The following is a 14,007-nucleotide window of genomic DNA, read 5'->3' as shown; positions in this document are numbered from 1 at the left end:
AGTATCTGCAGCAACTTTATTACAAAACTTAACAGTTTTTCTGACTTCATTTGTTGATTCAATAAACTCATTAGTTAGCTCTTCATTAACTTGTGTTTCATTTAGTTGTAATGTTTTAGTTGTAACTTTATCAAAGTCACCTTTTCTTAGTTCAGTTATGTTTTTACTTAAAATGTCTATTTTATTAGAAGAGGATAATAAGTTATTGTCACAATACTCTTTATTAACAACATCTTTTTCATCTGTGGGAGAATGAACATTTGTAATTTTATAGGTATCCTTCATGTTATTATCATCGTTATCTTCTATGAACAACCCTCGGGCCTTACTTAGTGTTAAGTTGTTTGTTGATGTTGATGTTGATTTATGTTTAGCTTGATTGAATCCATTTCTTGTCATTATTTATTTTAAGAAGTATATATAATGATTCTAAAATTTTATTATTAGATTCAAAATCAAACTCAGATTTTAATAGTTCCTGTTCATAGTATTTACCTTCTATTATCTCACCATTAATATCTTCTATTTTATATGTTAGTGGTTGTGTTTTTAGAACTTCATTAACTTTAAACAATTCCCTATTCCAATTAGAAGTGTATCCCTTAGAGAAGATATTACGTTTATCTACATTTCTAACATAATCACCAACGTTAAGTTTAGGTTTAATATTCCTAAAACTAAAAATGTATTTAACTTTATCAGGATTATTAGAAGCATCAACTAGTGTCATATTAATTGTCGAGTGAATGTTATTGTTATATGTTACAACAGCATCATTTAATATATTTACCCAATTACCATCGCCATTGATGAACATTGGTTTATTCATTATGTGTAATAATGTTCTATTGAATCTCTCTATAAACACAGTCTTTAAATCACTATAAGTAGAATATAGCTCTATCCCTGAAGCGGCTTTGCCGGTTCCATATTCCTTAAGTAAAGATTTAAATGTTTTATTGTAAAACTCACTACCTCTATCTACCCATAGCTTTTCTGGTTTTCTAGGTTCAGAGCCACCTTGTGTATGTTCACTTAATACTATTTTAAAACCATTAGTTTTAGATAAACCAGATTTATTCTTTAATAGAATAGCCCATGCATATTTTCTGAATATATCTATAACTGTTAATATAAACTTATAATTATTATTGTATTTACATAGAGATGACTTATCAATTAAATTAGCTGACTATGTTTCATCTTTATATAGTGGTATTATTCTTTGTCTTTTAAACTTTGTTATTTGAGGACTGAATACTTCTTTAGCTAATAAAATTTGTTGTTGTTTTTCCATCATTATTCATTTACCATAGTTAAAAACAAAATTATCTAATTGTTCTTGATTAATAATACTCATAGTTATTAGTTGCTTAGATATATCTAACATTTCATCTTAAAATTCATCATGACCAGCTTTTGTTTCTAGTATTAATAATTCTAGTCTTTCTACTAAATTATTTGGGTTGCCATTTAATCCCCTGCCAAGTATATCATCTCTTACCTCCATTATACGTTTTATTGTTCTATATCTAGCGCTTTTCTTATCCCCTTTTCCTAAATCATATCTAATATCCTTTAAAAACCTTTTAATTTTGTTTTCATCTTCTTCAACCTTATCATCATATGTTACATTTGATTTAGTAAGAAAATCAGTAAATCCTTCTGAAAACTCATATACATTATCCTTAACTAAAAATGCACCCTGCTCTAGAGTTATATCAACACCATTCATTTTATATCTCCTACTAGGTAAATCTACGAGTTCTAATTTTAATTGAGGATTAGTTTGAGCCCCCATGTCATGAAGAAGTTTGGCTGTTTTTGTATCAACATAAACTGGTGCTATATTTTGAGTTTGCTTTATTGTCCGCTTTAACGTTTCACCAATCTGTGAAGCGGTTTCACCCATCTTGGAAGCAGTTTCATTAAACTGGGAACCAGCTTGCTTGATCTGCGAAGCAGTTTCACCAATCATATTAGTTTGTCTATCTAACTCTTGATTTTGCCAATCTATTGCTCTTAATGTTTGTTCACCTAATGCGAGATTCCGTTCAGTGTTTTCATTTATCTGCGAAGCAGTTTCACTGATAGTTTTAGTTAAGGGATCGAATAACTCTTCTATTTCACCATAATATTTTTGTGGTTTTAATTTATCTTCTAATCTATTTCTTCTGTTTTGTTTTTCTAGATTGTTTAATTCTATAAGTTTATGTAGTTTAGTCATTTTATATGTATTGAAAAATTATAATAAGAGTAAAAAGTGGATAATATGAACAAATATATGGCTCAGATAATGATTTATTATATACTAACTACCAACCATATGGATGTAATGAATGAATTAGGTCTATAATTATTTGTTATAAAAATTAGCAGAGCTTGTTATATAATATAATAGCAACTTCAATTAACTTTCTATCATCATTAATGGTTAGTTCTAGAATAATGTTAACCAGTAGGTCTTTGTCTCCATCTAATGATCTGCGAAGCAGTTTGGTAAACCGCGAGGTTTGCTCGTTCACTGATGCTTGTCGGATCATTTATATTAAATCTCTTTTGAAAAGATATAGATTCTCATCATGAGGATAGCTTTTAAAATTATTTACATAAAACTTTTTATCATCAAATATATTTAAACTAATCTTATTTGTCTTTGTTGTTGTCATGTTATCACCAACTTTTTGTATTCTACATTCATCTACTGTTCTCTGTGTATTATTCATTAATGCATCATAATAATCTATGTGCCTAGCATTAATATGCTTCTTTATTCCTTTTTCTTTAGTGTTTTTAGGATAATTTTTGAAGCTATATGTTTTGGGGGACAATGCTATAATTTCCCCAATAATCCTACTCCCCAGCTCGTGCTTAAACTTGCCGGGGACTTTATTATTAGTTTTTATAGGTATGTCTAAATTACTTAAGTCCATATGCTCATCACTAACTTTACCTTCACTATAACTTAATACGAAACTGTCTGTATCCATATAACGGAGTTGTAGATCTTTGAGAGATGGTTGTAGAATATTATAGAATACATCATACATGTGTAATTTACTTAATTCTAAGATAGTAACACCTACATATACTGGAGAATCATATTCTATTTTTTTCTTTATATATTCTATTTGGCTATAATCTCTATATCTAATTATATTCTTAAATGTTGGTTTACTTACACTTTTCGTTATCTTTTCTTCATCATGCAAGAACTTGCTTTGAAAGAAGTGTAGAGGATTCATGCACATTCTTCCATATAATGAGTTAATCACTAATTTCCTTACATCCTTTTCTGCTTCAGTTTTAGCTGTTGCTCTTTTATTTGTATTGTTTTGTATATAATCGCTACATATATAATCTTGTTTAAATTTAATTACTCTATGTATTTTTGTTACTTTTACTTCCATCTTAACATAGAACTTTAACATCCTATAATGAACCATATATTCTGTTTTGTTGTTTTGGTCTACGATTAATTTTTCGGATCTTGCTTTACTTTTCTCTCTTTGTTGGTATCCCAATTCATTATCATTTATCTTTCTCTTATTAGGCATTAGTGCTAACTGTTCTGTTCTCTTTACATTCATTAGTATAATCAATATCACAAACTATATAGTAACCATGATCACTATCATCTGGAGTATTCAATATTACATCTAGAGTAGTAGTAGTAATAAACTCAAAATCCTTATAAGGTAACTTTTGCATCATTGCATAACCATATAGGTTGTTTGCGTCTATGTACCAGATATTTCTGTTAATAACTTTATCATTAGTATCTGCGAAGCAGGTTCCCTGAATAGTATTAGTATTAGTACTAGTATTAAAATTAGTATTAGTATTATAATTAGTATTATCATTAATATTAGCATTAGTATTAGTATTACTAATATTTATATATCTATCACCCATTATTCCGCATTTACCACCTCGCTTTGCTCCAACAAAATCATCTAGCATTTGTTTATCTTGTAATGCATCTAATGTTAAACGGCTTGACATTAACCAACAATCAAAACTATAACCCGGGAGACTAACGTAATGTAGTGGATTGAGCTTGAATTCTTTCATACTTAGTTTAACATATTCATTCATGCAATAGTCTAAAATTTCCACATCATTTTGTAATTACTCTATAGTTAGATCTTTATCAGTTTTATTACAGTTTTCATTATTAAAGTTATCTACTTCTTCTTGTGTTGGTAATTTATTATGTAGTGAGGATTTGAAGTCTTCTATTTTTAGATTACCTATAAGATTATTATAGGTAGCTTTGCTACTATACGACTTGGTCGTGGTTCCCAATGACTCTAAACCAAAGTATTCATATGGATATAATGTTTTAGTTTTACATCCGTATATCTTTGCCATTTGATCTAGGGGCATAGCTAAGAAGTTATATCTATCTAAGAATTTAAGACAACCAATGCTAAACATCTTAGACTTACCAGCAGCTAGTGGTATGTTATCTACTTTTCTTTTATCATTATTTTGTTTAAAGAGTTCACTGTATAGTAGGTTGAAGTCATAGCCAGAGCCATTATGGAATATTACTGGAATGAAGTTTTGTTGTTTGCATCTTAGATTACATATTTTACATGATGGTCCTCTATATTTACCAGTTTCATGACAATGATCTCTTACTTTATTAATACATGTTTTACTGCAGATATTACAAGTGTTATTAGTTTCATGATATAATTTATCTTCTTCTGTGAATATCATCTTTTCATTATGTTTGAAATTATTCTCAGTTTCTATTTCTAACAGATCTCTAGCAAATCTTTTGATGCAGCCAAGACCGAAGTAGTGTTTGAAGTTACCTTGCCAGGTGTAACCCACAGCTATTGGAATATGTTCAGCTATTACATATTTACAATCATTAGTTGAGACATCGGTGAAACCGCTTCGTGGATCAACAATGCAACATTCTATATCGACAGTTATTTTTTTTTATATTCTGACGTTTGTGTTCATTTACAAAAGTAATATGTTTTTTCTTAGGACAAACAATCTGTGGTTTGATTGAGGTGCTGCATTTGTGTTTATCATATTTATTTTGTGAGTTAAACCAATTGGTACACCTATCACAATAATAATATTTAATGTTGTTTTTATTTGGTCGTTCTAACAAGGTTTCAATGTTTTTAATTAGAGCGCAGTGTTCTATTTGACCATTACTCCAAACTAGTATTCTTATATCTTTTCTATCTTTGTTAAAATCATCCACTTGTTTAAACAATTCTATTTTACCATTACCACAAAATGTGTATACCCAAATATTAATACTATACAATTTCTGTATTCTTATTATATAAGCAAAATCATCTTCATGTTGTTGTCTTGGTTCAATTAGTTTATCTACATATTTACTTTCTCGAGTTGCATGGTGTGGGGCGGGATGTAGCCAAGCAGTTATAGTTAATTGTAAGCAATTGTATTTATAACTACGTATATTTAATATCGATTTAGAGTTTTAGAGATCTGGAGGTAAATCTATATAACTACCAATAGATGCTTTAGTTGGTTCAATGTTTAACTGAATACTTCTTATTCCTAGAAACTCAAAATCATAACCATAACCTTCATATAATTCCTTTTTGAAATCTGGCCACCGATTGAAGTCACCATATTCATATATTGCATTATTATTAATATAATCAGTATTGAAAAATATTTTAGTAGTTTTAACTTCTTCTTTGGTTCTCTTCTTATAATCACATTCAGCCGTGATCTTATATTTAAAACTCTTAACTTTACGAAACTGGTAACAGTTTTTAATTTCTTCTAAAGAGTAATTAGTTGCTTCATCTATATCTTCAATGTAATTCCCACCTTTATCAGTAATACAAAAATTCTTTCATGTTCTGACTTGAGTTTATATCGAAGTCTTCTGTGTTTTCTAGATACATGCGATTGTGACTATATGAATGAGTAGTTAGAGCTACTTTACTTCTAAATTCTTCATGACATTCATGACATTCTTCATGACATTCTTTACATTCATATCCGTGAAACGGCTTCGCCGATTTAATTCTGGTGTAGATATCCTCTTCAGTTTTAGTTTTAGGTTTGGTGGCTGGTTTAGTTTTAATAATATAATCATCTTCATCCAAATTATACACCCTCTCCGAGAGTTCCTCTTCTTCAGACTCAAACATTTTCTCCAAAAGTTCCTTATGTTTGAGATCGTATGATTGATGCCTGTATAAAGCCTTCTTTGATTCAAAGGATAGATTACAGACATCGTAGAAGTTCATGACACTAGTATTAGTTGATTGAGACATGATGTATTTATCTTTTGGGGAAATAATCAAAAAATAATTTTTCGAAAAATGAAAATGAAATGCGATAAGTGTATAAATAAACCTTGGAAAGAAGGTTGTAATAACTGTAAAGAATTAGCATATTCTTGTTATGTATGTAAAAATATGGCTAAGGTTAAAGATTATATAGAACATTTGGGATATCATTATTCTGATCCTGATCAATATCTAACGTGTAGTATGTGTAATTTTTACAAACATATATCATTATATAGATTTAGAAATAGGAAATGTAGACTATGTATTTATCTTCATAGATATAGATATGGTCATACTAGAAATCATTTCAGAGAGCATGTTTATAAGTATAATATTCAAGAAGACATAGAAAAACACTAATCACTGTGTTTTCACCGATCTCAGTGTTTTTGACTGTATACCCATCACAGTGTGTCCCATATACAGTCTCACAGCAGGGATTATCCTTTTTAAGAACTGTGAATTTGTTTTTTTATCTCGTTTAGTTTCATAGTAAATCATTAGAGTCGGGGGACGTTCACTGGAGTCAGTGAGGAAGGAACCCCAAACCTTCCGTTTGCTAAAGCAACTTAACTAGACTCAATGATTTAACCACTACGCTAAGTGAGACAGAAAGTTTTAGTTTTAAATTGATTAAATAATGATTAGGGGATATATGAAAATTTTTTTATTTTAATATTTCTTCCAATATTTGTTCAAGTTTTCTTTTTTGTTCAAGTTTTTTCGCAAGTTTGTTTACGTGCTTGTTACACGATCTCATCTGCGAAGCAGTTTCTCTGATTAGTTTTATACTAGTATCTGGGGACGTCCACTGGAGTCAGTGGGGATAGAACCCAAACTATCGGTGAAACCGCTTCACGGATCCGTCTGATAACAGTTAATTACCAGCTTAACTCTGTACTAGTGGTTTGCACTAAGTGAGACAAGAAATGATAGATTTAAAATATAAAAGAAGTGAATATAGAGCTAATATATAGTAGTGGATAAAACAATGCTTCCAGAAATCAGTAAAATTTGTCCAGATTCGACATGCGTGATTAGCGCTTGGAGAAAGGGTCAAATTTTTGCTGGTAGCTTGAAGCATTGTTTTATCCACTACTGTTTTTCAATCTTTTTATTTTATGTGGTCGTCAAACGCGCCACTTCCTTGTCAATATTGATTGCCCTAGGCAGCACAAAAAAAGCTCGAAAAAACTTGTTTAAAAACTCGGAATATCTTACAAAAATTGATTACGCTGAATTGTTTTTTCAATAAAAATCTGACATGTTTTTCAGTTGAAGCTTTAATATATCGATTTATTTGTTTTGAGTTCGACGAAAACAGAAATTACGGTAATATGAACTGTTTCGTCTTTTCAATATGATTTATTCAATATTCAATATTCTTCAAAACAAACTATTGCAATGACGATTTTTTTGGTTGATGTTCTCTTTAACAAAAGATCTTTTTTGTAATGAGTTGTTTTCTTTAAGTGCCCTTTTTTTGCGCAAAACTGCTTGATGTTTTTTTTTAAAAAAGGTGAAAAAATTGGCTAAGTACATATATCTCCAATGGTTTATGTTCATTGTTTTTCAATCACAGCTTTTGCGTTTTATTATTAAATATAATATAACAAGGGTTGGAACTTTGTTGACGCACATTACCGTTTCTCTTTGTCCTGTTTCTCCCTTTTTTTGCTTGACCAGAAACGCAATGACGCATTTTCAACAAGCAGCACCGTCTAGTTATGCAAATGTTTGCTCTTTTTCAGAAAATTCTGCATCGGGGAGATAGCTATGGTTCTAGTATTTGTTGAACTCTGCTAGATAAGTTTTATCTCAGACTCTATTTCGAACTGTTTTCACCGGACTGAAAATTAAAGAATAACAAATTTTTCATAACGAAACTTAGAAAGCAGTTTTCGAGCTTCACTCTTAACACACGGCTGTTGCTATTCTACAGTGAGGGATGGGATATTAGGCAAAAAAATCGACGAGGCGAACACATTTTTTTAGTGATTAGCCGAAAACTTAAACTGAAATTTTGTGGAAATTCGGCGACTAACCATTAAAACACTCAAAAGCGGTACTTCAAAATCCATTTGACGCTATACAGAACTCAAGTGTCCATAACAAATGACTAGATGATAATACCTCACAAAAAGGTCAATTGTTTCATATTGAGAATTTGTAGCACTTCGTTTGATCTCCGTCCAACATTAAGGGAACCATTTTTTTGAATTTTTAAACTAAACGCTAAACAACTATTTACATAAAAATGAATTTTTTATCACGTTCTTCTCTCTTTCTTCCGTCTCTTGCTAAATACTTTAGCCAGAAGGTTACCGAAGGGCTAAAATAATTCCAAAAAAATGATAGAATTTAAATGTGCTTAATATACTGGTTTTCAAGTAAAGACATTTGTTTGGGACACTTGAGTACTCTAGAGCGTCAAGTGGATTTTGAAGCAGCGCTTATAAATGCGTTTTAACTGCTATTCTCCTAAGCTCCACGAAACTTCAGTTCAAAATTTTTGCCTAACCGCTACAAAAAATGTTTTCGCCTAATTGAGTTTTCGCCTGATATTCTACGCCCCCTCTACAGCATCTCTGGGTTACTCTGTTCACTCAATAAATTCAATTACACTTTTTATGTGTGTGTGATCAATTGCAATTAATAAATGTTTTCTCTCTCTAACTTTTTTTGCGAGTGATTTGTTCACGAGCAGAGTTTCTGCCTTTAACTACGAACAATCTGAAATAAAAAAAACAACGCCAGCTAACAACTGATAAAAATTCTAACGGATCTCGTATGATCAACTTGATGTGAAAAGCATGATATAATAATAGGTAGTAAAAACACCCACGTGAAGTTTTAAAATACGAAACTCAGCAGAAGTTTATATATATATATATATATATATATATATATATATATATATATATATATAGGGATGTATTTACCTTTATAATTACCTTTGGGAGGTCATTAATCAGTCATGGTTTGCTATGAGACAAAGGTTTTTTAAGATTTATTTTGTTGAGCAATCAATTAGATTTATGAAATTCTCCAAACAATTTTTTAGAAAACGTCGACCATTTTTTTTCTTTTTTGCACAATTTTCTTACGACATCTGGGTCATTTTTTCCGCAGTTCCAAATGTTCCCAAAGAACGGTCTATTTTTATAATGGTTGCTTCGAAATCTTCGGTTAATTTTATATTGGATTGATATCGGGACCATTTTCTGACCATTCCGCTACCTCCCAATCTTTTTTGTTGAAAAAATTGCTGACAATTTTTGTTTTCTTTTTTCACAGGAGCATCATCTTCCTAAAAACTTATGTCTTGAAAAAACTACTTTTCAAATTTTTTAGATGAACTCAAAACTTTAGCTCCTTTAAACATCTCACAAACAGTTTTCAGTCCCTCTGTTTGCATTTTACCCCAAAACATAAATGACCGCTTGTCCGAACTCAAATTGGTTGCAAAATTTGTCTTTATCGTCAAAAAATTTTGTTAAATTACTTCCACGATCCCGAACAATTCCTTCGCTGGAGAGACGCCTTGAGCTTGTTATTTTTGTATCGTTCGTATACAAACTGTCTCCTAGATCTTGATCTGAAGCTCACTTGCTTTTGTTTTCTGTTCATGAAAATCAGAAATTTCAAATTGCAGCAGCGTGGCAAATTACAAACCAACAAAACAAATTAAATATCTTTTCTGTGTAAGCGCAGAGAATGAAAAAAAACTAGTTTGAAACTTCAAGTTGTCACAAACGTTCTACGCCTTAGCACAAATCAAACGTTTTGAGCAAAAGTAACGCTTAGAGACCACAATTTGTGCTGTAAGTGGCTTTTGGTACCATAGTGTATATGAGCATCAATTGAGATCATGTAATCTAAATGTTATAGATTATAGTTTTGTCTAAGAATTCTGAATTCCTCCTATTAAAGGAAGAAACCAGCCTGAAGTCTGTAGTCTTGAGCACCAAAAATGTTTACGAAGAGTTATGCTATGAAACGAGAAAAATGAAATGCTTTTTTATCTGCTAAGCAAACTGACGAACACGAAACCTCAAGACCTTGCTCTAGTTCAAAACTTTTTCCTCGAAAAAATTGATTTATGGTTTTAATTGCCCGATCACCATTTTAAACTCGCAGATTATTGTTTATCAAGACAGGAATCTGTAAACAGTAAGTCTCGTAAATTCAGCTCGTTAGAAACAAAACTTGACTCCAAAAAATGGTTATATATACACGCACATGCGTGTATATGTCGCTTGACAGCAACGGAAACGCAAAAAAGACCATAATCGACAATTCTCACCTAAATTGCCGACGATACCTACAAAAATGACGATAATCGACAGTTCTTACATTTTAAAAATCAATAAAATCTACAAAAAACCGACATAAAACGACTCTTCTTGGGTTGGTTTCGTCGCTATACCTCAGCATAGTTTCCAGTTGTGCCTTCAGTTTATTGGGTTTGTACCACATGCGTGTACCAATTTTTTAGATAACGATTTACTATACTGTGACACCTCTGTAACGGGGGGTGCTTAACGTACGGAGCTAAAACGGAGCAGATCCGAGCATTGAAATGAAACCAGCAGAACCGAACCGAACACGGGATTAATTTATCCGCCTAATTACCAGAAAACACACCTGTAATATGCAAACCGCATATTTATGAGTCAGAATTGTCTACTTTTATAATGCGTTAAGATATTGAAGTAGAAACCACAGCAATGAATCTTTCATTGCAAACCGTTTTACCCTGACTGAAATAATTTTTTTTGTCGCGAACTCTGCTTACGTTTTCTCGCTTATATGTTATCATGTGTCTCACTGATGGTAAGCGTTGTTCACATGTGTTAATTAAGATTACATAAGATAGGTTGTGAGGTTCACTAAGAATGAATGCAAATCTGCATAATAAATTTAATATGACAAAAAATATTATATGGTTCTGCACAGGGTTACTCAATGTCATGCAAACGTTTTTATTTTAAGAAAATAAGTATGCGCACTTTGAATAAAAGGCTTTTATTTCAACCGATTTTGGCCATGAAGCAAAGCACATTTAGAATTGACATCAGGCAGAAATTGAAACAATAATAATAATAAATTGTTCTCGAGTAGGATGTACACTTGTTTGCAACACATATGGTATAAATTATGTGCCAAAATAACAAATCTACTCGACAGGTCATCAATGAGTCCAAAAGGTCCTAGTTTAGCGATGACCAGTACCATTACTATGATCAAGGTGTGTGTGCGTGGCGTATAATGGTAAGAGAAAATAGGGGGAAACCTCAAAACTTTATCCTGAATTTTCTTATGAACTGCCTTCGAATTTGGCGTCTGTAAAAAAAAAATTGGCACCCCAATTTTTTTCACAGACTTTTACCGATAGTTTTTTCTTCGGTTTTAAACTGAGCCTATCCTAGTTGTGTAATTCTTCAAGCAAACCTTTTTAAGTATATGAGACAGAAAACACACATTGGATTTGCTTTTGATCCAATCAGGTTCTGCGACTGCTGATTCTTCACAACTGGTGTCCTACTTGCAAGAGTCTCACGGGTTCTCTCTTCTGAGAGTGAGCGACATTCTCTCTCAAGAAGCCCTCTCTCAGACTACTCTCGGACAGGCTCTCAAAACCACTATGTTACAAGGACAAGACATTCCACATGTAAGTGTTATTTGCTATACCACATTCCTGGGAAAAGTAGATAAAACAAGATCTGTTCTGTCCCCCCCCCCGCTGTTTTTTATGCACCCAATTGCAATTCATGTTTTGTTATATAGCACTTTACAATGTAAAAATTGCACGTGCACCTAGGCGCGAAAAGTTATGCCCATTATTCTGGGGGGGGGGGGGAGACAAAATCAATCCGAAAACAAAAATGAAAATTACTTGATCTTGAACTTGCCTCATAATAAAACTCCCCCCTCTACACCAGAAACTCTCGACTTTAAACGTGAAAATTACGGTAATTTTGGTTTTAGCTAGACAGAAACAACGACTGGCTTTACGTTTTTCCTTCAATATCGTCGGTTTGTTTGGTTTTCAAACAGCAAATCATCATCGGTGGGTCTCTTTTTGAGCAATTTTGCTGGATTTGTTCAACAGAGTCTATTTCAGATACTAAAAACATGTGTTCTTATTTATCCTGCGAATTTTGCTTATTTTAAACTAAATTATTGGATTGGCAGAGATTAATGTCAGTTGAGTTTCCAAATGCGAGATTTGGGATTCAATTACGAAATTTTCCAAGTAAAAATTACACGTGAAACCAATTCCAGTCGACAAATGCGAAATTTTGATGATCTTTTATCGACAATCTCAGAAAGAAAATTCAGTAAACTTTTTCTGCATCTAATGAAGCATTTTCTTCGAAGATCTACAATCAAAGTAGCGGACATTAACTTCTATCTTCTTTTGTGACTACATTATAAACAAACAGTTTCAACTGTGAATAAGAAAAACGAAAATTTTTACGTCTGAATCCAAACATGCCGACGTTTTCTTAAAGTTTTCAAATCGAACATAGGGTGTCTTTCTTAAATTCTAAAACTGAACATGCCAAACCTTCATTGCAAATGAAGAAATTGATACAGACAAAATTGTAGAAACAGATGAATCCGATACAGACAACACATTCTGAAGCTTTCTTACTTTCGAAACCCAGCACACCAAATAATTTTTTGCGGTTCTTGTTCACACTTTGGGACTAGTTCAGGATTAGGTATGCTTATCAAGGTCTTCATCATTTCAGTTTCCATTGTCACCCAAGAAATTCAACAAGAATGCGTCAGAGTTTTTACGAAAATGCGTAGGGTCTCCATTAAAATCTAAATTCTGCTTATAATACTTTGAGTACATTGAAATTATCTTGAAAAACCACGGTTAAGGAGCTGAAGCAATCTTTCTCCAAAATTCTTGCTTGGTTGCTTGTATACTTATAAAAGAGATGTAAATACATCCAAAGCAAAGAAACAACCCGCCAATGAATTTGTCAGACCAAATAAATTTACGTCTTTATTTTGATTGAAGAACAGAGCGTGTTTAAGGACTTGGCATTGGCTGCCATTTTGGGAGCAGTGATTAAAAATGCCTCATCAGAGAAGATCATTCTAGAAGGATTCCCGAGGTCAGAGGAACAACTGGACAAATTCGAGAAAACAGTGAGTTCATTTGAATCTATAATATATGTCTCAATTTTATGTTAATCAATTTCATGGCTACTCTATGTTACAGTTTTCTCACTATGATTAGAGCATCGAATATGATTCCCAAAATTAAAACTCATGGAACAAAAAATTGCTCATTGAAGACAAATTTTGAAAGGGTTTGAAATGAAGAGAAAAAAGAGGCTCTTTTGATATTTTTTGAAGGAAACAAGAAAACCAAAAGGCATAGCTGTAAAGATTAAAACCAAAATGCTCACAAATATCAAATGGCTAACTTTATCACATCCATCAAAATATTTAATTAAAACTTATTCTTACTTATTGATGTAATTTCTGATTACTTCAATTAAGGCATACATCTTTGATTACATACGATTTGGTTATAAAAAACAAATGTAGTGTGCTTTCATATATAAACACATACACACACACAAGCACACACACACTCACGCACACACACACACACACACACACACACACATATATATATATATATATATATATATATATATATATATATATA

At 31.8% G+C, this 14,007-nt stretch overlaps 1 protein-coding gene across 2 annotated transcripts in view; it reads left to right on the top strand.

The window, feature by feature from the left end:
- LOC142356601 (adenylate kinase isoenzyme 5-like) overlaps positions 1-13,535 on the top strand; it is an 86,409-nt gene extending 72,874 nt beyond the window's left edge. Inside the window, exons 8-9 of one of the 2 annotated variants that reach the window (XM_075408474.1) lie at positions 11,819-11,982; positions 13,365-13,535. In XM_075408474.1, coding sequence (XP_075264589.1) covers positions 11,819-11,982; positions 13,365-13,523 — 323 coding nt within the window. In that variant the 3' untranslated portion in view covers positions 13,524-13,535. Of the gene's footprint in view, positions 1-8,059; positions 8,274-11,818; positions 11,983-13,364 lie in introns of those variants that run through there. The other variant, XM_075408475.1, reaches the window with a different exon arrangement.
- The last annotated feature ends 472 nt before the right edge of the window (positions 13,536-14,007 follow it).

Source organism: Convolutriloba macropyga, unplaced genomic scaffold (genome assembly GCF_964194025.1).
Source record: "Convolutriloba macropyga unplaced genomic scaffold, txConMacr16.3 SCAFFOLD_297, whole genome shotgun sequence".
Classification (NCBI taxonomy): Eukaryota; Metazoa; Xenacoelomorpha; order Acoela; family Convolutidae; genus Convolutriloba; species Convolutriloba macropyga.
The sequence above is the reverse complement of the archived record's forward strand: the minus strand, read 5'-3'. Positions and strand labels throughout refer to the sequence as shown.